Here is a 25,669-nt window from a genome sequence, read left to right as displayed (position 1 = left end):
GACACGGGCCACGCTCAGCGGCAGAGGTCCCCCCTCAGCCAGTTCCCCAGCTCTGTGGCGAATGCCCCCAAGTCCTTTGAGCTTTCTTCCTTCACAAACTAGAGACACAAACACTCTGCTTGACGGGCCTGAGGAAACAAGAGTGGACACGTGAACGTGGCTCAGAGCTGCCCTCTTGCACAAGAAGAGGCTGGCGTGGGTGCCCGTGGGCCAGGGCACCCAGGGAAGGCCTGCGTGTGAGCCCCCGGTGCCAGGCGGGGAGGGGACCCCAGCCTGCCACTGGTGCCTTCCATCCACTGGAATTTGTGGTGACAGCAGTAAGCGCAGTGCCTTCCAGCTGACATCAATCTTTATCTGGAGCTCTTTATTCGCTGAGCCTACACCTGCCTTCCTGCAGCTCCACCTCCTGCCCTCCAGCCCTTTTCTAATATTTTCTATTGAGAGCTACGGGGGCTGCCTGGTCCCACCCCAGGCTCTCACTCCGAGCTAAACCTCCATTTCAAACCCTCCCCTCTCTCTGCCTGGAACCTCTTCCCCAGACACCCACAGGGTCCTTGCCTTTGCATATGTGTCCCCTCCCTGCTTTATTTTTCCCGTAGTGCTTATGTCATTTTGTTGTGTTTTCTGTCCCCCCTCTAGAACAGAAGTTTTATGAGGGCAGGGATCTTAGTCTGTTTTATTCACTGCTGTTTCCCTAACGCCTAGAACAGGACTTGGCACTGAGTAGAAACAATGAATATTTGTGGAATGGATGACTGGACACTGGTTGCTCTGTTCCCAACACCCCCCTTTTTATCTGCATCTTCTCCATTGTGACACCAGAGCTCGGCGCCATGCTGGGGCCGCCTGCCCGTGGGTGCCTATGTTTCCTTGATGGCCTCTCTTGCTCTCATCCACAGGAGAAAACTGGCCGCCAGGCTCCAGGAGGCAGAAGAGACGGCCGAAGCCGCCCAGGCCCGAGCCGCCTCCCTCGAGAAAAACAAACAGAGACTCCAGGCAGAAGTCGAGGACCTCACCATCGACTTGGAGAAGGTCAGAGGGCCAAATGCTCCAAGGCTGACCATTTGCCGGGTCCAACAGCCCACGGGAAGCTGGATGAGACTGTCACATGTTGGGTTAGCAAAGAAGGAACAGGTGGCCCAAGAGGGTGGAGAACAGGATTTGCAGTCAAGCCCGCTGTTCACTGCTTGAACGTGTGTCAACATGCTCATGATTCTGAGATCTTAACTCAACCAGCCACTATTTAAATAGGTCCGTGACAAGGATAAAACTCAGTCCCAGGAAGTCCAGGAACCTATTGCCCCTGTTCCCCTTTCTCTTCTGCAAACCATGTCCCACACACTTTGTGTGGCTAAATAGTCCCGTTTGCATCCCTAGTTCAGACTGATTCGCCAGTCTTTAGCAGAATTAAATAAGATTTCCACTGGCACACACCAACCCAGTCTTGGTCCAGATAAGGTCATAGCCATGTGAGAGGCTTTGGGGGAAAAAAGTCCTAAAACCCCAAGAAGGTTTTTGCTCCCTGCAAATTAAGAAGTTAAGCAGAAAAAAAAAGAAGAAGAAATTAAGCAGAAATTTACAACATCTAATATTGTGCAGCAGCAAATACAAAGTTGCCAGGAGTTATGAAAAAGATGGAAGGGCTGTGAAAATAATGTCTAGGAATAACGAGCTTTGATTCACAAGAAAAATAATACCCACCCATCTCTGAGTTGGGCAATGATATATAGTATATATTAGTATGTTATAGAGAAATACGTTATGGGGAGTTAGGTGAACATCATAAATCTGGGAAGGCTGTTGTGGCCCAGATCCCTCCTTTTACACCTGAGAAAACCCTCACCTGGGAAAATAAGGTGGGCTGCCCAAGGTCACACGTATAGTAGTAGATGTTCTGGAACCGAAACATAATTATTTCTGGACTCCCTGTTCTGTGCTTGTGCCACAAATGTTGAATTCTATCCCCATTCGAAGAAGTCTGGGGTCACCAGAGTTACTGGAGAGGTAGAGGGAAGGAAGGGAGGGGGCAGACGGAGGGGAAAGGCACAGGAAAGGCAGCCCCCTGACTCCATCCCCACCTCACCCCAGGCCAACGCCGCGGCCGCCGCCCTGGACAAGAGGCAGCGGGTCTTTGACAAGATGCTGGCTGAGTGGCAGCGGAAGTGCGAGGAGCTGCAGGTGGAGGCGGACGCCTCCCAGAAGGAGTGCCGCGTGTACATGACCGAGAGCTTCAAGATCAAGACCGTCTACAAGGAGTCCCTGGAGCACCTGGAGTCGGTGAGGAAGGAGAACAAGACCCTGCAGGGTGAGTCTGGGGGCAGATGGACAGGCCTGCAGGGACGAGGACACAGCCGGACCCACCCCCCCGCCCCTTCACGTCATGGGTCTGAGCACCCAGTGCATAGTAGGTGCACAATCAGTGTTTGCTGACTGGCTGGCAAGCACTTGGTCAAAGCATGTGGGCATTCAGCAGTATAACTTCAGGCAGGTGAGTTACCTAGTTCTTCTGTGTCTCACCTGTAAAATGGGGAAATAATACTGCCTTCCGTGTAAGGCTGTTGCAATGAAATAAGATAAAAACGTCTTAAGTCTTCGCTCAGTAGAGTAGCTGGTCAAATAAGGGCTCAGGAGGTTTTAGATATTGAGCCCTTCCATCTACCATATGTAAATAATATGTGTATGCATATGTGTTTCTTACATATAGGAGTCTCAGGCTGGAATTTCATTGTTGGATATTGCTTGAAAAGTGTTGGTTATCTCTTAAAGATAATCTTGCCACATGAAATTTGTATTATTTGTTTTTGTGGTTTTTCTAAACACAAACTCCGTGTTCAAGAGATGTCACTTTTTTTCCATTTTTGAAGAACTGTTTTGGGGTCCCTGTTCTGCTGAGTGGCAGAAATGAAAACTCAGTCAATGCAGGGTTTCCTCAATCCGGGCTGCCCCACCCTGCTTCCTCCCCAGGGTTGTATTTGAGTCCCGGGGGGGTTGATGTAGCATTACTGCAATGGAACGTAGAAAAAGATGGTCCTTGATTGTCCCCAAAGCTGCCCAAGGTCCTATGAGTCACTCCCATAGGAGCTTTCTGCTTACAGGAGATAATCTTGAGAGTCAAGTGTTTGAGGCCTCTGCTTTCTTAGTTTCAGAAGTGTAAGCACGGAAGGACTTGGGCATAAAGTAAATACAAGTTAAAGATTGGGGAGGAAGAGCTGAACCAGATATAGGTTGACTGGACTAGGAGAGGAAGGAAAAGGGGGGGTGGGGTTATGATCAGGTGCTGCTGAGGGTCACTGCCTCCACCCCTATCAGCTCCTGGTGCAGGTGAGAAAAGATGGAGGAATAACTGTGTCACATGCCACCACCCCGGGAAGCCGGTAGTCCTCATGCTGCTTGTTCACAAGAATATTCTTCTTGTTAACAAGAATATTGCTTCTTGTTAACAAGAATATTCCTTTCTCAGAGGAGATAAAGGAACTGATTGATCAGCTGGGTGAGGGAGGACGGAGTATACATGAGCTGCAGAAAATGAAGAAAAAATTGGAGATTGAGAAGGAAGAACTCCAGGTGGCCCTGGAGGAAGCTGAGTCTTCCCTGGAGGTAACCATGTGGTCATCACATTGGGGGCTGGACCTTGGCCAGGGACCACACACCTGCTGGGCCAGGAAGACTGATGTTTATATTCCTGGCAGGTTGAAGAGAGCAAGGTGATTCGAATTCAGCTGGAACTGGCTCAGGTGAAAGCTGATATCGACCGGAGAATCCACGAGAAAGAAGAGGAATTTGAAGCTACGAGGTATGACGGCTGATGGGGCAGGAGACTGAGTCTAGGTAGCATGATGGAGCAGAGTCCAGAAACCTGGGTCTCGGCCACATACCAGTCATGTGTGAGCTTGGGCAATTTAGGTGAGCCTCTCTGAACCTGTTTCCTCATCTGTGAAATGGGAATAATGATGGTATCTTATACTAATGTGGCACTCTCTGGTTTACACTTAGAAATATAGTACTTTAGTGATTCATCACAAAACCCCATGAGATAATAACCCAATTCAAAAATGGGTAGTGAAGTAAATCAGAAGGAGAAAGACAAATACCACATGATATCACTTACATGTGGAATCTGAAATATGATACAAATGAACTTATTTACGAAACAGAAATAGACTCAGAGATGTAGAGAACAGACTTGTGGTTGCCAAGGGGGAGGAGAGGTGGGGGAGAGATGGATTGGGAGTTTGATATTAGCAGATGCAAACATATAGAATGGATAAACAACAATGTCCTACTGTATAGCACAGGGAACTATAGTCCATATCCTGTAATAAACCATAATGGAAAAGAACATGAAAAAGAATGTATATATATGTATTACTGAATCACTTTGCTGTACAGCAGAAATTAACACAACACTGTAAATCAACTATACTTCAATAAAAGTTTTTTTAAAAAAAATGGGTAAAGGACTCGAATAGACATTTCTCCAAAGAAGATATACAAATGGCCAACAAGTACATGGAAAGATGCTCAGTATCATTAGTCATTAGGGAAATACAAATCAAAACTACGAGATACCACCTCTCTTCCATTAGGATAGCTACTATCCAAAAAACAGAAAATAACAAGTGTTGGCAAGGATGTGGAGAAATTGGAACCCTTGTACACTGTTGGTGGGAATGTAAAATAATGGTAGAGCTGCTGTGGAAAACAGTATGGAGATTCCTCAAATTTTTTTAAATAGAATTACCATACGATCCAGCAATTCCACTTCTGAGTATATACCCAGACGAATTAAAATCAGGGTCTCAAAGAGATATTTGTACACCCAAGTTCATTGCAGCGTTATTCATAGTAGCAAAAGTGGGGAAGCAACCAAAATGCCCAGTGATGAATGAATAGATACACAAAATGTGGTCCATCCATACAGTGGAATATTATTCAGCCTTAAAAAGGAAGGAAATTCTGACACATGCTGTAACATGAATGAACCTTGAGGACATTATGCTACATGAAATAAGCCAGTCACAAGAAGACAAATACTGTATGATTCCATTTATATGAAGTACTTAGAGTAGCCATTTGATTATAGCCATCCTGGTGGACGTGAATTGCATTTCCATGATGGCTAATGATGCTGAGTATCTTTTATGTGCTTATTGACCAGCTACATATCTGGTTTGGAGAAATGTCCATTCAAGTTCTTTCCCAAAAACTGGGTTATCTATCTTTTTATTGTTGATTTTAAGAGTTCTTTATTTATTCTGGATACTAGACCCTTATCAGATATATGATTTGCAAATATTTTCTCCCATTCTGTGGGTTGTCTTTTCACTTTATTGATAATATGCCTTGAAGCACAAAAGTCTTAAATTTTGATGAAGTCCAATTTATCTATTTTTTTCTTTGGTCACTTGACTGTTGCTTTGAAAAGAGAGATTCTGACCTGTATAGCCAAAGCTCACATTTTATAATGAAAACGAACAGAGACCTTAGCATCTGGCTTTGAATTCTGACTCCACTGTGGACTAAAGGGTGATCTTTGGTGTGTTTTTCATCATGTTGGAGCCTCAGTTTCCTTGCAGGGCTGTTTTGCATATTAAATGAATTGAGATCACAAAGACACATGGTAAACATTGACCTTCCATTCCTTTTCCCAAAGCATGATGCTCCCCCACTTAAAGACTTTAAGAAGAGATACAGTTTAATCTCACAGCATGGTGGCCGTATCCACATTATTGCTGAGACTTCTTATCTAGGGAGGTTTAGCACATCCTGAACAGTGGGCCCAGCAGGCCAAGGCCTTCTCTGCTTGGACTTGCAGGAAGAACCAGCAGAGGGCCATCGAATCCTTGCAGGCCAGCCTGGAGGCGGAGGCCAAGGGCCGGGCAGAGGCACTTCGGCTCAAGAAGAAGATGGAGACAGACCTGAATGAGATGGAAATCCAGCTGGACCACGCCAACAAGAACAACAGCGAACTTGTGAAGACGCTGAAAAGGCTGCAACAGCAAATAAAGGTAGCAATCTGGGAGCAGGAAGAACTAATCACAAAGCCAGCCATCCCCGAGCCTGCAGGCTCACTGGGAGCGAATGGCATGCCTGTCCAGCCAGGATAAAGGCACGAGAGCGAGCACGTGGGGTGGCTGGCAGCCTAGGGAGCAGGAGACTTGGGGACTGTATAAATGAGAGACCCCAACTACCAACATCCATATCCTGGACCACCGGAAAGAGGGAAGGAGGGAATCAGGAAGTTGGGCCTGTCTTGCTTTTTAAAATCATTTTTGACTTATTAGAAATGATTACAGACATAGAAAAATAAAGAACATAACAAACACCCATATACCGACCACTCACCTTAAATAGAGCTGAAGGCCTGCTTTATCACTTGCTGTCATCAGCCTGGTCTGTAGCACATGCGTAGCTGGACCCATGCATTCAACATGTGTTTACTGGAGCCCTGCCCTGTCCAGGCACTGCATTAGGTGCTAGGGGTACAAGAATGGATAAAACAAACGAACTTCCCTGCAGACAAATAATAAGCAACAAATAAATAAAACTGTAGTATTAAAAATGGTGAGAAGTTCTATGGAGAAAGAACAAGACAGGAGAAGGGAGACGGGAATTAGTCAGGGCAGGGTGTAACTGTCAAAGGTCACTGAGGAAGGCCTCCTTGAGAAGACCCTGCTGGAAACACCAGGTCCTCGTCATCAGGAAGTCCTGGACCTCATGCTGACCAGGCTGGACAGATCCTCCAGACACCTGGGCCCTGCATCAACCAGACCCTGAACTCCCCAGGGCAGGGCTGCACTTTGCACTCTCTTCCCCTGTGGCCTCCACCTCCCCACCCTCACCCCAGCTCCCCGCTGAGCCCGGGCCAGGAAGGTCATAGCACCCTCAGGCCTGGGCAACCCCTGGCCGTGGGAGAAGGGCTCAGGCCAGGGTCTCTCGTCCCCCAGGACCTGCAGGTCCAGATGGACGAGGACGCCCGGCAGCGCGAGCAGCTGCGGGAGGAGTGCAGCCTGCAGGAGCGGCGCCTGAGCCTGCTGCAGACGGAGCTGGACGAGCTGCGCTCGGCCCTGGAGGGCAGCGAGCGCGCCCGCAGGCTGCTGGAGCAGGAGGTGGCGGAGGTCACCGAATGGCACAGTGAGCTCAGCGTCCAGGTGGGGGCAGCTCCCGGCCACGTGGACTCCCACGCGGGGCGCTGGGGTGAGGCCGGGGCGGCGCCCCCACCTCAGGGGCTCCCCTCAAAGGCCCACTCGGCAGATCCTCAGAATGCACCTGCAGAGCGAGCTTTCTGTTATGGTTAGAAAACAAACAAAAAAACCCGTAACATAAAACGTACCATCCTAACCATTTTTCAGTGCAGAGCTTTTCAAGACAGACTCCCAGACTCTCCCCTGGAGATTCTGAGCCAGTGAGTCTGTGGTGGGACCCCCGGGAATCAAAACTTTTAGAAACTCCTCATGAGATTCTGATGATTTAGCCAATTTTAAGGACAACCGTTACCCCCGCCCCCCGCCCAGTGTACTGAAGATAGAACTTCAGAACTGGAAGGGATCTAGAATATTCCAAAGTCGGACATTCGTGGTACAAATGAAAAACTGTGGCCGAGAGTTGAGTGGCTCACCCATGGTCAACACCAGGGACCCCAGCGGTGACACGGGTGCTTCCTGCCGCTCACAGTGCAGTCCTTTGGCAGCACGGCTTCATCCTTACTCACCATCTCATGCGAATTCACCAAAAGAAAAATCGTACATGGGACATATAGGGATTACAACCCCACTTTAGAGATAAAAAGACCAATCCCAGAGGTAAAAAGTAGACACATAGGCAGAAGCACTAGGGCTTGAACCTGGTCTTCCCAGCTCCAAGTTCAGGATTGTACTAGAGCTACCACCCACCCCAGGCCTAAATGATGTTCTTCCCAGGCTCCGCGTGATGCAAATTCTAATCTAAAACTCAGAGAAGAATGCAGGATAGAGACCTTCACCCCAAGCAGGGGGCCCAGGGCCATTTCTTGTTGGGGGTCTGGGAGAAGGTGGCTTTTCCTGGACACAGGAAGGGCTGTGCAGACTCCGGGCTCATGGCAATGTCTTCGTTTCCTCCTCCAGAACCAAAGCCTCCTCGTGGTCAAGCGCAAGCTGGAGTCTGACATCCAGCGCATCTCCAACGAGCACCAGGACTCGCTCATCAGCAAGTCCCGCTCGGTCGACGAGAGGGCCAAGAAAGCCATGACGGAAAGCGCGTGCACTGCCTGCCGCAGCCGGGCGGGGCCTGGGCAGCCCACCCCCACCCCAGCCAGGCCCCCTGCCGGCGACCAGGCCACCCCAGGCAGGGAAGGCCGCCTCCTTTGGTTTCTGAAAAGCCAAGAGATTAGAGCATGAGGCCTGGGGACACAGACCAAAGGAGCCGTTGAAGTGGGCTCATCTGGGCAGGTATTTTGGCAAGGAGAGGAGCCTTGAACCAGCCTTAAGGGGAGGGTTAGTGAAAGGAAGATGGGTGCCGTGCCCAGGGGTTCAGGGCTGGAGGTCGGCAAGGGAGGCCTCCAAGTGTTTTCACCCTAGTATCCCTTTGGGTGCTCAGTGGTGGATGCTACGTGCCCCACTTTAAAGATGAGGAAATACAGATTTTATCGTCAAGCTCCTTAGGCTTGACTGAAATGCCAGGAGCTCAGGAACATTGTTGGTCTTATTTGGTGCTGTGTCCTGAGATCATAGACTGGTACCCGGCACGCTGTAAGCCCTCCATGAATATTTTATACAAGAACAAGTGGGTTAAATGACTGGGGCTGGGTGCAGACCCTGGACTTTCTACTCAGACCTGTGTTTTTCCCGCTCTCTGTGCTGTGCCCCTCATGCGGGAGACAGCAGAGTCTGGCTGGAGGGTGCCGGCTGGCGGGTCCATGGGATTGAGCGGCCTGGTTCTGAGCACAGGCGCCTGCCTCCTCCCGTCACTCGGAGGGACGTGGGAGCGTGGGGCACCCCCTCGACCGCACCCCAGCAGCATGTCAGCCAGGGTCCTCTTGTCCACCGCTTGGTGTCCCAGAGGCTGGGAGACGAGGTCCCTCGTCCCTCAAAGGCACTGGGAGCCTGGATGGGGGCCCAGCTCCAGCTCCAGTGCTTCCCCCGCCCAGGCTGCCCGCATGGCCGAGGAACCCCGGCAAGAGCAGAACCACTGCATGCACCTGGAGAAAGTCAAGAAGAACTGCGAGGTCACCATCAAGGACTTGCAGGCCAAGATGGAGGCAGCTGAGCAGCTGGCCCTCAAGGGAGGGAAACGCACCGTCACGAAGCTGGAAGCCAGGGTGAGGGCGGCACCAAACCAGAGAGGGAAAGAGGAGAGCGGAAGGGGGTCTCTTCCCCCCAAAAGTGCCAAGCGTCTGATGAGGAGCTGGGCCTCTAATCTATTTCTACAAAGGTCTCCTCTCCTCCTCCTCTCCCTGTCACCTTCCCCCAGAGTGTCCTTAGCCCCCAAGCAGAGTGGTTCCCCATATTCTTCCTCTGTCTCTGTTCCCAGTCTCTGTTTCCAACATTATTCCTCTCTTATTACTTACTTAAAACGAGCCTCCGTCTTTACCTCGTGGAATGTCAAGAGCTGGAAGGGCCCAGGGGGTCGGTCACCTTGTCCCACCCCTGCCTCCCCCATTTTCCAGAGGAGGAAACTTGAGGCTCAAGGCATCTGACCACCTGCTGGTGAAAGGCTGAGCCCACCCAACCCTCCTGGGCAGGGCTCACCTCTGGGCAGTAAGCGCACACCGCGACACCCCTGCCCAAGGCCACTGAGCTCTGAAGTTCAAAAACCTGCGTTCCCCCAGCCGCATCCCTCTCCTCCTCCCCCCACCCCCCAGATCAAAGAACTGGAGACGGAGCTGGATAGAGAGCATAAACAGCACGTGGAAACGGTCAAGACGCTGCGGAAGCATGAGCGGCGCCTCAAAGAGCTGGTCTTCCAGACGGAGGAGGACCACAAGACCAACCAGCGCATGCAGGAGCTGGTGGAGAAGCTGCAGAGCAAGCTGAAGGTCTACAAGCGGCAGATCGAGGAGGCGGTGGGTGCCCGCCGTGTGGCCCCAATTCGCCCCCCTTCCCAGCCCAGGTTTCCAGCCTTGGTTAGAAGGAACCACAGGAGAGGACTCAAGTCTTGGCCAGAAGATGGCTTCCTGTCCACAGCACTTCATCCTCGCTATCACATGGGGAGTGGACGAGACACGACACACGGGAGATAAGAACGTGTAAAAAATGAAAATATCCCCCGAGGACACCCGTGCTAACTAAAACACCTACTTCGGTGGGATCTAAAGCCAGGGAAGGTCTTGGGTGCCTCCGTCCTGCTTCCACTGCCCCTTGTGGCCTCTCCCTCCTGATCAGAAGGTTAAACACCAGGACCTTCCCTTATTTGATCCCTTTGACACAAGGCAGGAAGGCTGACACTCTTAACCTATTTCACAGGTGAGGAAACAGCCCAGAGTAGGATACTTATGTTATTTCAGTCCAAGTCACACGGTTAGCAAACGGCAGCTTCAAGTCTCAACCCTAGACCGCACGCCCACCTGCCGCCACCATCGTCCCCCACCCAGGATGTAGATATTTGACTCTGCTGTCATTTGCTGCCAGTTCTGGGACAACCACGTTGACTCCATCATCCATCCACGCACCTAACACTGTTCCCAAAAGGCTCAATAAGGGCCAGGCTTACAGGAAATACGGTTCTAACCAAAACGACACTATGACTCTCTTGGGAAGATGAGGGGGTGGGAAATGTGTGACGGGGGCTCAAGAAAGCACCAAATCCACATCTTCCATGGTGGGGTACCAATAGCTAATGCCTAAAACCACACATTATAGAAGCCGCAACAGAGCACATTTTACTTAGAAATATGGACGTCAAAGCCAAAATCAGCTAAAAGTGTTGAAGGTGGGTGTCCGTGGTGACCTGGCGGATGCCCCTGACCCAGGACTGCTGTGTTTCCTAATAAGCCTTACAGAACGACTAGACTCTTAAGATGTCCATGTAGAACTGAAAACAATGCACGTTTAGCCAGGACAAGCCAGGTTTATGCCCCATTTTCCACTGTGCCTTTGTCACAGGAGGAGCAGGCCAACCAGACCTTGGCTCGCTATAGGAAGACGGTACATGAGCTGGACGACGCCGAGGAGCGGGCGGGCATGGCGAAGACCGCCCTGAACAAGCTGCGCACCAGGCACCACGTGGCCCGCAAAGGCATCACCTCTGTGGAGATCATCCAGGTGTCCAAGACAGGCACCTCCAAAACCCTTTCTGAGGAGTGAGGTGCCACGTGTCCCGGCCCACAGCCGGTAGGTGTGGACTCCACGCTCCAAGTTCACCTTCCCTGCTCTTGCTTTGCTCTTTCCAACTTCTCTGCTTCCTGTCTGCCATGCCCCGACCTTATGCAACGGGGATCCCAAAGCCTCCCCTGTCCCTTCAGCCACAACACTCCCTCAGCACTCTCAGGTGTGATGCTGTCCACTTGTGTCACAGGTGCTGGTGGTCGTGATGCTCCCCCCCATCTGAGTGGAAGCTCTTGGGAGGCAGGTTCCGCGTCTGATGCCCCTTCACACTAGGCCTGGCAGATAGGTGCTCAGTACGTGCTTGTTTTCACTGGAGAACCGTAGGGACATTTGCAAGCTTATAGGTGGTGTGCGTTCATATCCCCCACAGTATCATCCCTGAGGATTTCATCAATGCTGGCTGAATTTAGGTTTCTAACATCAAGGAAATCATCATCATCACAGCTACCACGTCTTGAGCACTGAGTGCAGGTGGGATTTTAGGGGAAATTTTTTTAATAGTCTTTTATTATTTTCCTTAATCCAGAACCAATTGAGAAGAAATACAGGAGACAAATACATAAAAGTCACAATGCTAGTTTTATTATGATACAACTCTAGATTGAGAATTAATGGGTGTCTACCATGAGCATCCTTGTACTTCACCCCAGAATTAAAAGTACCTGCAGAACTGAACAACCACAGCCCTGCTCCCTGGGGAGCAGCCCCTACTCCAAGGGCGGGAATGACCAGAGCTCATCGACCCTGCAGGTAGATCCAAAAGGAGACCAGATGGGGTTCATCCCCGCCTTCCTGGCTCCTTCTTCCAAGCACATGATAAACCACTCCTCTTCCCATGAGAGGAGCAAGGGAAAGGTGAGAAGCAAAGAACATTATTCTAGAGCAGTGGTTCCCAAAATGTGGTCCTTTGGACCAGCAGCCACCTCAGCAACACCTGGGAAGTTGTTAGAAATGCGAATTCTTGGGCTCCACGCCAGACCTACTGAAGCAGAAGCTCTGGGGGTGGGCCCTGCATTTGAGGTTTAACCAGCCCTCCAGGTGATTCAGACATATGGGCAAGTTTGAGAACCAGTGCTGTAGCAGAAATCTCCCCTTACAGAAACAGGAGCCAGGGAATGCAGGTTTCTTCTACTTTCACAAGAGCCAGACATGTGGTAAATGTTTCTCACTCTAATTTATCCCGTGAGGTAGGTATAAATATCTGCGTTTGTCAGGTGAGGAAAATGAGCTCAGGGAAGTTCAGTGACGCCCATGGTCACGCAAGCCCTGTGCTATGGAAAGGCAAGCTGTCCTTTATTTTAATTACTGTGGAGATTGATAAGGTTACTGTCTGATTAGGATGAACCGAGACAACTCATGATCAAGGACTTGGTTTAGGTTGGGAGGGGCAGGGGTTTGCAGTCTCAGTGCCACATGCTGATGTTCAACCTCCACGGATTCTGGGAATTTTTTTCTGGCCTCGTGTTCAAGCATCCAGTTGAGTCAGCCCTTGGTGAGGGTAAGGTCTCCCACTCACAGCTCTCTCTCAGGACCGGGTCAGTTTGGGTTTTAGCCAGAAGTGATAACCCCATTGACCTTTGAATTCAAGCTGAGCCTTTTCTCACCATTTGCTTAGGGAGGGAGCAAAAAATAGGACACAGAATCTTCTTTTTAATTCTCTAATTCTTAAATAATGGTTAGCTCAGGAAGTTAAGGAAACCAGAGGCTTGCCTCTGGATGAGTCCTACAATTAACATGTAACCCCCTTCCTTCAGGGCAAAACCCTCAAAGGGGTCCCTTCTTTTGAGCTCCCCCCTTGGTGGGGGTTACTCCTGAGGCCTCCTGCACCACCCAGACTCAGCAGGCGTTTCAGCTCCTTCTGCCTGCTAAGTCTTAGCCTCCAGGATTAGGCACCTTGTAAAGCAGATCCCCTGCCCCAGCTTGGTGACTGTCTATTCCTGGGGTCTGCTGGCCCTGGTCCAACTGCTCTGTCTTCGTGTCATTGGGTTACAGGCCTGCCAACAGCGCCCAGAGGCAGAGCCCCTGGGGTCTGCTCTCTGTGTCCTGGTCCATCCTCACTCTTTTACCCCATTTTCCCCTTATCAGTCACAGATATGCCGTTGTGGCCGTGAGATATTGCAAGCAAACTAGTACATGGGTTAGCACCAAGCCAAAATCCCACAGGAATTTAGTTTTCCAAAGTGGCATTATCTTCAATCACAAATACTGACCAAGCTCTGAATATGGACTAGGCCTGTACTCTGGGATACAGAGATGATAAGAAACAACATCCTCCCTCGTGGAGCTCAGAATCCAGTGGAGAGGCAGACGCACACAGCAATCACCACAAGGCTGTGAGCGACTGTTCTGCAGTGTTTGCTTCTCCAGGGGAGGAACGACTGGTTCGACCTGAGGTGGCTAGGGAGCAGCTCCATGGAGGACATGACCCGTATGAGAGTCTAGAGCAGCGCCACTCAGTGGGTGGTCCCCACTGCAGAAACTGAGAGGAAGCGTTTAGAGATTTCGAGAGCAATCGGATGCTGCCATGACATCCAAGTGCATGGTCAGTGTATTTCATAAAAGTATTCATCTCAGATAGTAATTAAAATAAACAAAAATGAAAAGTAAAAATAATAGAATCGAAATTAAAAAGAATAAATAAAATGGATCCCTCACCAGGTAGAGAGGGAAAGAAGGGAATTCCAGATAGAAGACCCAACACATGCAAAAGTGCAGAGGTGGGATGCGCACAAGGGTACAGCATGACTGGAGAAGAGGGGCTCAGGATGAGGTCAGAGTGCTGGACAGGGTGGGAGACAAAGCTGGTGGGACAGGTGTAGGGGGTGGGTGTGAAGGGCCCTGTTGGGAGCAAGTATTCCATAATCTCCATGAGGAAATCTTGCTAATTTTTAAAATCCATTTGTGGGATGTGATGAGTAGTAGCTTTTCTTTCTTGGGAAGACACATCAAGTTGGCAGAACAAGCCTCTTGGCCCCTCATGAGACACTGCAGACAAGTGCATGGTGAGCATTGCATCCCAGGGCATCGCACTCTGGCCCTCTCAATGGCCCGACTAGAGTTCAGGCCTACCTGGGCATGCCAGGCCCAAAGAAGGTGTCCCTAAACCCTTACAGCCTAGCAGAGAATGAGCCAGGTATGACCCAGTGGTGTCCATTACAAGGAAGGAAACCTGTGCAGAAGCAGCCCAGGAACCTGAGGGCGCTGTCTTTCTAGCAAGAAGGGGTCAAAGATGTCAGAATTCCCAGCTCTGGCCCACAAGGGTCTTCTCACCCTCTCTCTCTTTTTTCTTCCAGGGTAACACAGATCACAACAGCAGACCACTGAGAGGAAAAATATATGAAAATGGAAAACTGGGTCTATCCTGAGAATGTTTACTATGCAAAGGAAAGTGCAAGCCAGAAAGAGACAGGTGCAAAAGAATAAAGATAGCTGTGGGGGGGGAGATGGGCTTGGCGATGTAAATACCCAGCCATTAGAGGAATTTAAATTAGCGTGGCTTCTCCGAGATGGCATCAACCTGTCAAGCACTTGGATAACAGTAACAGTGGGTCTGATTTAGTTGAGATTCTACATGTTCATGTCAAGGACGGAATATGTAATGTCTGTGGGACTTGGCTGTTCTCTAGAAGTAATTCCTTGTGTGGACAATTTTAATACCTTGTCCCCATGCATCTTAAATAAAAGAAACTTGAAAAATAGACCGAAAGGAGATGGTTTTTAAGTGAAGAATTTTTTCTGAGACTTCCTAATCCAAAGGCAATTTTTATAGTGTATCAGAGTTCTGTTGTGTCCGTGACCTCATTCACAGGCTTGTGTCTATTGGAAACCATGAAACCTATGTAGTCATGGTGAGGTTCTTTGCAAATTGTGAAAGGGTGTATCAGAGATATGAAGACAAACTAGGTTTTGTAAAGCTGAGATAGTTACAGGACACCCGAAAAGGATGTTAAGATCCATCCAGGCTAACGACCCAAAGGCCCCCCACGCCACGCCTCAGCATCTCCCCGGATGCTCAGACACAGGCAGGTCAGCTCTGTGAGGGCAGGCAAAGTGTATCTTGTGTGTTTTATTCACTGCTGTTTCTCAGCAATAAGACAGCGCCCGGCCTGAAGGGAGAACACAGTAAATACGGTAAACAGGTGTGGAGTGAATGCCTCCCAAGGCAGTGCTTCCTGACATTGCACAGAGAGCTTCCTTAAATCAGGCTGAGCCCTGCCCCATGGTGGAATCCACTTGTCAACCCTGGTTTTGACACCCAGGACCCTACAGACCACCTGAATGGAAGGCAGGTCTCACGGTCCCTCCAAGTTGCTCTTCCCTTCCTGGGTCCTTCCATCTTCCCAAGCGTGATGGGACTTCTTGTCACCTTCTGACACTCCTCGACCCTGTTTCTCTCCTCACTGTCCTAGTCTTTGGGGTGCAGGGGCAGAGGGAGCAGCCCTCAGAATGCCCCTCCTCCCCAGCTTCATGGAAATGGGGTCTTCCCTTTGAACTTCAGCACCCTGCCCTCTCCAATGCACTGGCAGACAGAAATCATTGTTCAGGCTGGTAGAGGAAGGGATATTAATATGCTGGTGGTGGATCCCTCTCCGTCTTCACACGGGCCCACATCACCCCCATGCTAATCTTCGCACTCTCTAGGCACCTCGGAGGGAACGGGGTTTGCGTCCTTCTGTGCAAATGCACCAAATGTGAAGACGCTGCCCTCCGGTGGTGGGGTCTCCAACTGCTGTATGTGAATTTCCTGGGAGACACCAAATCACACAATCTTAGAATTATATTAGAATTTTCGGGCTCAAAGGGACATTTGGAGGGTGTCTAGTCCAACTTTCGGCCAGTTTGGGATTCCCTTCCATAGCATCCCTGAAAAAAATGGTAATCCAACTTGAACTCTTCCAGTGAAAAAAAGGCAGCCCATTGCAGTTTTGGCTGACAATCATGGTTCAAAAGTCCCACCCAGTATTGAGTCGAAATATGTCTCCTCCATTTTGCCCTTACTTCAATCTAGTCTTCACCTCTGTAATTACATAAAATAAGTCTAATTCTTATGCTTTGAAGTCAGATATGGGTTCCACTTTCCCAGCAGTGTGACCTTGGGCAACTTAACCTATCTTATCTCCTGTTTCCTCAACTATTAAATGAGGAATTATAAGAGCATCTGCTCGTAGGAATGTGACGTTTAAACAAGATAACTTGGCATGGAGCCCATTATGCATGGCACTGAGACACTCGCCAAGTTTCTTCTAGGCCAAGTTTCTTCTAGCATTCCGTAGGACTCCGACACTTGACCTCCTGGGGGAGGCTCTGCTGGGCTGTCAGTCTAGTAGCTGATGGCAGCGAGCCTCTTCCTGGAGAGATGCCAGGAGCATTCCATGAGGTTGAAAGACCTCATCATTGTTTCCTGGAGGACAGTCCACTTGTGGTCTCCCCACACTCAGAGAATTTCAGAGCAGCTCCTGACTTTGCCAGGGAGGATGGGGGCCCAGAAGTAGACAGGCTCAGTGACTTGCCCAAGACCATTCAGTTAATGCAGAGAGAGAAATAATTCTTAGTGGCAGGAGATGAGGTGAGGTTTCTAACCCAGTGTTTAGACTGGGTCAGAAGTGTTGGACTTCACTTTGCCACATACGCTGTTTTTGCCTAAGGACGTGAAATTGCAGAATGGCTTAAAGGCCTAAAAGGGTATAATCTATATGGCCTTACAAAATAATAATATATAATTGGTATCCACGATGATTGAAATCAGGGCACTGGCACCATGTTCTGTAGAGTAAATGGAGCAAAGACTATTTAGATGGTTTTGCTAAATGTTTTGGGATAGCTTTCAAGGCTGCTAAATTTTGTTTCACTGATTGTATTAAGCATATTTTCTTATTTTCTATATTCTTGAAGGTCTGGCATCTGGGGCCTCCCTGGTTGAGGAGACACTGCCTCTCCCAGGGCTGCCAATTCTTAGGGATAGCAAACAGCTCTCATACACAGACTAACCAATCTGGAGCCCAAACTCTGAACCACCTCCTCTATCCAGTTCTTATACTCTGGGAGGCAATATTCCCCTGTCCTAATTATCCCAGGACCAGGTAGCAGACGAGGGACTGCCCCTCTGTCCCAGAGCCTGCTGAAATGAGCCAATCCTAACCCTGCTCACCCTGCATCGCCCATTCCTTCCCACGGAAAGCACAATGAAAGCTCGTGCCCACGCCTTCCCCCTTGCTCCTTCTGCTCCTGACCAGCCCTGGTGCTTCCCCGCATGGCCCCGAGTGGCATGTCATGCCATGCCTTCTACTTCTAGGTCTATGAGTGTATAAACTTCTTCCTTCATGACAATCATTTCTATGTCTGTGTATCTTCCCACACCTGATTAAAGCAAATCCCAGGTACATTTTAAGGTACATACACCAATTATCTTCCTCCTCCTTTCACATGTGAACCACTCCTGGGTCCTTGTAGGGAACCCAGCAGGTTCTGGGTCATCCCCATGGAGCACAACTTTGGGTGTTTCCAGAAATCACAAAGACCCCGGGCCCTTCCAACCACAAGCTACCAGGAACTGAGGCTGGAGATCTGTTGTGAAAAGGCCAACCTTGAGTTATGGTAAAACCGCAAGACTGAAAGGGAATTTGCTGGCTATTATAAGGGACTGTTCTCTCCTCTGAACCCTGAACCCTGGCTTAGGCTAATGAAAAGTGTATCCTGAGACTTTGGAGCAGTGATTCCATAACATTTTTTTCTACAGACATTTGAAAAACCAACTTTTAAATACAGGCAGCAAAACAGTAACCAGACATTTCAACCAAGGGAGAACCTGTATTATGAAAATTAGGTTTGGCAATTAGAAAGGCTACTGTGGGGGTAGGTACAGGATGTGACAGGAGAGTCCTGGAAGGTAGAGGAAATCGTGTCTTTGCTACGTGCCTAAGGATGCGTAGGAGGCATAAAGGGGAGGGAGAGCCTGTGGGAGTGGAAGGTGGGAGTGGGGAGAACCGCTGAGAGTGTGCTTGGTGGCAGGTAGTGGCACATGAGCCAACAGTGGTGCAAGCAATAGTGACATCTAATGATCTTTCACACCAAGCCCTGCAGTCACAGGTTCCAGAATTAGTGCAATGTGAAGGACCCCAGTCACTACCTTTCCACACTGCTCTACCCTTCTGTCTGTCAAGGCAGTTGCCACAACTGGTCAACTTCCCTCCAACTATAGAATTGCTCAACTTTTGCCAACATCTTCATTTGGGAGTATGATATGAGAAGCAGCCACAAATATATATGTGATAAGCACACAAAATCAGAGGCACGCTATATGCTACAATAGAAATATAGCCATCCCAGGTTAATCCATCCCCCAAAACAATTCTAAGATCAAAGGAGTCTATATCACACTATTTTAAGTGAGAAAATAGAATGCATTCACCATCTGTCCAAAAATTCCAAGCGACTTCTCTAAATATCACTAAAACCCTCCTAAACACCTATAAAACAATTCTCCAAACATTTCTGCATAATATAAACATTTTAAACACTAATTACCTATTTATATAACACTTAATGAACTCCATAGTGATTACACTTGTGAGCAGTACATGATGACATGCATTATACTATATTTGATGAGAATTAAATATTCCCTTTAACCTACAACAGACATGTATCACAAAGCAAACAATGTAATAATGTGTAAAAGACATATCATTAATGCAATAGGGTTTAGCCAAATAAAAATAACAAACAGGATAATTTTTTTAAAATGATTACTTACCAAATGATTCTGGTAATGGAGGACTAGGGTGACAGACAACTCTCCCACTAACATAACTAGACAAGTGGACAAAATACACAAAACATCTACTCAAAATTAAGAGAGAACTAATAAAGTAGTAATTACCAGGTCAATATCCAAGAGAAACACCAGAGAGTGAGTTCAGCATTTTAGGACTGCTTTACCCAGAGGGCTATTTGCTAATTCCACTACAAGTGGTTGAGCGTGGGAGCAGTACTTTTGACAGCCTATCATGACCACAAAGACAAAAGTCAGAGTCCAGGGCCCTCCAAGGATGAGGGTCCTGGTAAATGTCCATTGTATTACTTAGAGTTCTCCAGAGAAATGGAACCAACAGGAGAGAGAGAGACAGACAGACAGAGAGAGAGAGAGAGAGATAAAGATAGATACAGAGTCATAAAGATATATAGATAGATAGATGTAAAGAGATTTATCATAAGGAACTGACTCACATGATTATGAAGGCCGGCAAGTAAAAAATCTGCAAAGCCAATGTCCTGGTTCAAGTCGGAAGGCCAGAAGCTGCTGTAGAACCAGAAAGAGCCAATGTTCCAGTTCAATTCCTCCTGTCAGGCAGGAGGAATTATCTTTTACTTGGGGGAGGTCAGTCTTTTGTTCTATTTAAGTCTTCAACTGATTGGGTGAGCTCCATCCACATCATGGAGGGCAATCTGCTTTTTTCAGTCTACCAATTTAAATGTCAATCTCATCCAAAAAACTCCCTCACAGAAACATCCAGAATAATGTTTGACCAAATATCTGGGCATCTTAGGGCTCAGTCAAGTTGACAAATAAAATTAACCACCACACCTGTGTTTTGGGTTGGGATTCGAGGAATAAGGGTGAATTAGAAGATGAACATTCTTCCCAAGGACTGGAGCCCAGCTTTGAGTCATCTGGTGGTCCAGAAAATCTCAAATCCTAAAATTAGATAAAGGTGATTCCAGACTGTTGACATCTTTGGGTACATGGCAAGATGAAAATGAAAACCTTATCTGGGCAAAGATAAAATCATTTTAGGTCTCAAATTATTCCTACACAATTTTAAAAATAAAATGTTAGACACAACATTGGTAACCAAGCGTATGAGAGGACAAGAACATAAACTAGAACCAGTCAAAACAACATGTTAGTAATAGAAACAATCCCACAGGAACTTCAGAAAATGGCAAACACATGATAACTTACTATAGAATTAAAATGCATGACAAGAATAGCATATAACTATGGAGAAGGATAACAAAGGACCTAAGGTATTCTAAGATCCTTGCATTATCCAGGAAGAGAAAGTACTAATCATTGGTTGCTGGTAAACATTTAGCGACCAGCTCTCTGTAGGATAAAAGCCCTGATCTGAAGCCTTTGCTACTTTCTATGGTATAAATGCTCTGCCACGGCCGATGTCAAGCCACCAAGAGGTTACTGAACATGGAGTTGGGAGGAGATGGGCATTCTTGGCTCTCCTGAGCCAGTCTGAGCTGGCTCCAGCACAGCTCCGAATTAGTCCTTGAAAATGGAATATAAAAAATAATCAATCCGCGGGACTTCCCTGGCGGTCCAGTGGTTAAGACTTCGAGCTTCCAATGCAGGGGACGCAGGTTCAATCCCTGGTCGGGGAACTAAGATCCCACATGATGCACGGCGCGGCCAAAAAATAAAATTAAAAAATAAAAATCATTCCAAAAGAAGGCAAGAAAGAAGAGAAAAAGAAACAGAATAGGACAAAAATTAAGTAAATGATAAGATGGTAGAGTTCAATTCTAATATATCAGTAATTACTTTAAATGTAAATGGACTGGATGTTTCAAGTTAAAAGATAAACATGCTATAAAAATAAAATGCAACTATATGTTGTTTATGAGCAGCTCATCTAATAACATAATGTAATAGAAAAGTTGAAAGTAAAAAGAGAGAAAAAGATATACCGGGCAAACACTAACCAAAAGAAACCTGGGGTTGCTATATTAATATCAGAGAAGCAAACGTTAAGACAAAAAGCACTATCAGAAAGGAACATTTCATAATGGTAAAACATTCACTTTATCAAAAAACCTAACGTATTATATAAAATAGAGGCACCTATAATATAGCCTCAAAATACATAAAGAAAAAAAAATGACAGAATTAGAGTAGAGATAGACAAATCTACAATCATTTGGGAGGTATTAACACACCTTTCTTAGCAACTGAAAGAATAAACAAGCAAAACCAAATCAGTAGTTAAGCTAGAAATTATGCAGTTAAGGCAGAAATCTTTAACAAAAATATAACTTAAAACTCCCATGTTGGGCTTCCCTGGTGGCGCAGTGGTTAAGAATCCACCTGCCAATGCAGGGGACACGGGTTCGAGCCCTGGTCTGGGAAGATCCCACATGCCGCGGAGCAACTAAGCCCGTGCGCCACAACTACTGAGCCTGCACTCTAGAGCCCGCGAGCCACAACTACTGAGCCTGCGTGCTGCAACTACTGAAGCCCGCGTGCCTAGAGGCTGTGCTCCGCAACAAGAGAAGCCACCACAATGAGAAGCCCGCGCACCGCAACGAAGGGTAGCCCCTGCTCGCCACAACTAGAGAAAGCCCATGCGCAGCAACGAAGACCCAGCGCAGCCAAAAATAAATAAATAAATAAATTTATATTAAAAAAAACTCCCATGTTTAGAAATTTTAAAATGCTAATTCTAAACAAACTCCTCCAGAAAACTGAAGAGAAAGGAATACTTCTGAACTCATTTTACGAGGCCAGAATTACTCGGATACCAAAACTAGAAATTACAAGAAAAGTAAATTACAAAACAATACCCTCCATAAGGAAAGATTTTAAATTATATTTTAAATTGTCAAATTCTTAACAAAATTTTAACAACTGAATACAATATTGTATAAAAAGAATAATACATGAAGACCAAGTAGGACTTTTCCCAACAATGCAAGTTTAGTTTAACACCCTGAAATCGATCAGTGCAAAAACTATAAAACTTATAGAAAAATACAGGAAAAAAAATCTATATAACCTTGAATTAAGCAAAAATTTCTTAAACATGACACTTGATAAATGGACTTCCTCAAAATTAAGATCTTCGGCTCTTTGAAAGACATTAAGAGAATGAACCAAGAGAAGCCACAGACTGGGGAAAAAACAATTGGGAAATAATAAATTATGACAATCAATTTGGTACAGTATTCTCAAACAGTAATTGCCACAATTTATTGGCTGCTTTTAATGTGTCATGAACTCAAGTACTGTATATATGTCATCTATTTTAATCCTTAGAACCACCCTAAGAGGTGGGAACTACTATCCTCATTTGACAGAAACTTATAGAAGTTGACTGACTTGCCCAAAGTCATATATGTACTGTAGCTGGTAAGCTGCAGAGTAAGAATTTGAACCCAGTTCTATTTATTTCCAGAGTCAATGAACTCTCTTAAGCTGTCCATCATACTACCTTTTTATTAAAATAATAGAAGATTCCATAAAAACATGAAAAAATGTGTTAGAAACAAAATGTATAAGAAGTGGCCCTGGCCTCCAGGAGATTTACAAGCTTGTAGACTACAGATTTCACTTATCAAATTTTGAAAACGATACTTAGTATTCATAAGTATGCTTATCTGCTTGTTCTTCTAAGTATGGTTATTTGTGATTGTATGCTATTTATATACCATCTGAGACTATCTTACGTCCCTAGACACCCCATAAACTGGTCCCATCCCTGCGCTATGGAAATGAACTGGGTGAGCAGCCTAGAGTGGAAAAATCTGCATGCATTTTTCAATCCCTCTGCACTGAATTGTATAAGATCCTTTCTATAGGAAACTTTCCCCCCTTGGGGCCACACCCAGCAACTGGGACAATATCTAAATCATAAGGATTATTAAGTATTAACACAGAGTATGCATTTAGGTTTCTGTCCTCCTGTTAACTTATAGCTTTTATAGGCACTGATTCAGTAACATTTCCAAGAGTCTTGTGGTGAATAGGTGGCAGGCCTTAACCCATGTAAGAGACAGAAATGGAGGCAAATTGGCAGTAAATGTTCACTGTCATTCAGCTGGTGGCACAAGCAAGAACCAATCTTCTTACTCTCCAAATCCACATTCCAGATACTAAATCAAAGGTCTCCTGAACAGAAGGAAATCCTTAGATGTTTGCAAACACATAACCTTTCCAACCTATGATTGGTTATGTTCCTGATGTGTCTATACAAACCCCCTTCCCATTCACAACTGGGGGTAACCAGTCGAAACCCCAGACTGTTTCATTTATTCATAGTTTCATTCAACTAACATTAACTAGGAACTTCCAGGTTCGAAGCACCATGCATTTCCTTGTATTTAAAGTTATGTGTGAACTGGTTTCATCCTAGTCTCTACGTCCCTTGAGGACAGTGGAATTTTACCCAACTCTTCTGTACACTGCACAAAATGCCTGACACAATACTTGGCACTTGGTGAATACTCATCGTTTGATGACTTGAAGCTTGATCAAAGCTCCAATTCAATCCTATTCCAATTCCAACTGAGAGGGGCTGGGACAAGATGGCGGAGCAGAAGGACCTTGAGCTCACCTCCTCTCACGAGCTCACCAAAATCACAACTAACTGCTGAACAACCACCCCTAATAAAGACCAGAACCTACCAGAAAAGATCTTCTACACCCAAAGACATAAACAAGAAACCACAACGAGATGGTAGGAGGGGCACACTCGCAATATAATCGATTCCAAGTGAATCAATAAAGCAAATAAAATCATCCCATGGCAGTGTCCAACCACTCTCTTCCTCCTGTTTCCCATTTCTAAGGACCACCTTCCCTGGAATTAATTTTTTTTTTAAAGATTTATTGATTGACTGATTGATTGCTATGTTGGGTCTTCGTTTCTGTGCGAGGGCTTTCTCTAGTTGCGGCAAGCGGGGGCCACTCTTCATCACGGTGCGCGGGCCTCTCACTATCCCGGCCTCTCTCGTTGCGGAGCACAGGCTCCAGACGCGCAGGCTCAGTAGTTGTGGCTCACGGGCCCAGTCGCTCCGCGGCATGTGGGATCTTCCCAGACCAGGGCTCGAACCCGTGTCCCCTGCATTGGCAGGCAGATTCTCAACCACTGCGCCACCAGGGAAGCCCCTGGAATTAATTTTGTAAAAGGCAGAGTCCTCATATTGGATACTAGATCAAGGTCATTACATTAGTCTAAAAAAACAAACACTAAAAATAACTTGCCCTCCTTGTAACTCAAACTGGCTCTTGCACCAGAACATGATGGGATTAGGGGCTATGTTCTGGACTAGGCATCAGGTCAGCCCTGCCACTGACTTACATCAAAACCTTCCTCCACTCTCAAAACCCTCTGGTCCTGTTTCTTCAGTACAGAACAAGGTGGTTTCACTTAGAACCCCTGTGGAACTAAGAGTCTATCATCTGGAATGGCTCATAAAACATGAAAGGAAATGCATCAAATGGTAAGCTTTGCTTAGGTTGAAATGCAAAATATTAACTCAAACGATAGAACCCGTGACTAACATTCAATGTCTCACTGTTACTTTTCTGAGGCTAAATTATTTCTTACCTTGTCATTTATCATAAAGAGCCTGGTATTACTGATTTGTACGTGTCACTCTCATCTGCCCGGATTATAAACTCCTTCAAAGAAGGAACTGTCCTCTGTAAAGAGGTGGGATCTGAATAAAACACGGTAGGTATTTTGACTCTGGGTACCAACTCTACATACTTCTGGATTAGTTCACCTAACTTGGAGACACACGAGGAATCCTTGCTTCCACGCGTGCCGTCCTTCCTTTGCCAGGATGTTGTCTTCAGGAGGGAGTGATTAACTGAAAATGATCTTTCAGCTCTCAATCTGTCCTCGATCGCCCCTAAGACCAAAGGCTTTGTAGCCATGGCACCAAATACAACAATTACCTCCAGGGCGTTACTGCTCCGTGAACAGCCCCAGAGAACACAGGGTGACTCTGAAGTCGGGAATTTGACAAGTTCACTTTGGTGAACATCACCTGACAGCCAAGCATTGGGGGTCAAACTTGTAAACCACCCCAGGGCCAGGAGAGCTGGTTCAGAATTTCTGTGGGTTCAAGGGCAACCAGTCTAGCGGGAACAGGGGTTCAGGGCATTGTCTTCCTGTGTTTGGGGAGCAGTTGAACTCTCCCAACTCCCCGGTGCTGTGCCGTCATCTCGGGAGCAGGGAACAAGTGATTCTGACCGAGGAAGGGTCGAGAAGGTTCCTTGGAGAGACTTCCACAGAGGGAGACGGGCTCTGACGGGGCCTCTATGAAGGGAGAAAAACGTAGGGATTTGTCGGTCCGTGTGGCTCAAAAGGCCCCAATTCTCAGTACCTCATTTCGTGACCAAAGCACTTGTGAAAGCGCCAAGGCTCCACACACTTCTGTCCGTGAGTCTGAGGACATTTTTCGAGGGAAGCAGTAAGACGTCCACGCTGCCCCGCCACCACCTTCCAGCGGGTTTCTGACGCCGACTTCGCAGAGGAAGCAGCTTCCCCTCAGGCGCCCGACCCTCCCCCGCCGGCCGCGCTCGGGACCCCGGACGCGCGCCCGGCTGTGCGCGTGCGCCGACCGCCCCAGCC

The 25,669-nt window shown here is 47.3% G+C and overlaps 1 protein-coding gene and 1 long non-coding RNA gene across 3 annotated transcripts in view; one reads left to right on the top strand and one right to left on the bottom strand.

The window, feature by feature from the left end:
* The window catches only part of MYH16 (myosin heavy chain 16), a 58,314-nt gene extending 43,596 nt beyond the window's left edge, over positions 1 to 14,718 (top strand). Inside the window, 11 exon segments of the mRNA XM_082360923.1 lie at positions 900 to 1,032; positions 2,089 to 2,305; positions 3,461 to 3,597; positions 3,690 to 3,793; positions 5,816 to 6,008; positions 6,948 to 7,151; positions 8,103 to 8,236; positions 9,109 to 9,295; positions 9,839 to 10,039; positions 11,079 to 11,306; positions 14,594 to 14,718. Of these exon segments, the coding sequence (XP_082217049.1) occupies positions 900 to 1,032; positions 2,089 to 2,305; positions 3,461 to 3,597; positions 3,690 to 3,793; positions 5,816 to 6,008; positions 6,948 to 7,151; positions 8,103 to 8,236; positions 9,109 to 9,295; positions 9,839 to 10,039; positions 11,079 to 11,279 (1,711 nt within the window). The 3' untranslated portion in view covers positions 11,280 to 11,306; positions 14,594 to 14,718.
* Positions 11,863 to 24,743, bottom strand: LOC309613716. Of its 2 annotated transcripts, none has more exons than XR_014235852.1 (2): positions 24,638 to 24,743; positions 11,863 to 20,069 (listed from the first exon to the last, which is right to left on the bottom strand). It is a non-coding gene; the product is annotated as an uncharacterized lncRNA (long non-coding RNA). The 2 variants fall into 2 exon arrangements; XR_014235853.1 differs by having other exon boundaries at positions 11,863 to 20,693; positions 24,638 to 24,719.
* Positions 24,744 to 25,669: the final 926 nt, after the last annotated feature.

Source organism: Balaenoptera borealis (assembly GCF_965194805.1).
Source record: "Balaenoptera borealis genome assembly, chromosome: 16".
Taxonomy (NCBI): domain Eukaryota; kingdom Metazoa; phylum Chordata; class Mammalia; order Artiodactyla; family Balaenopteridae; genus Balaenoptera; species Balaenoptera borealis.
This window is presented reverse-complemented; position numbering and strand designations above follow the sequence as displayed.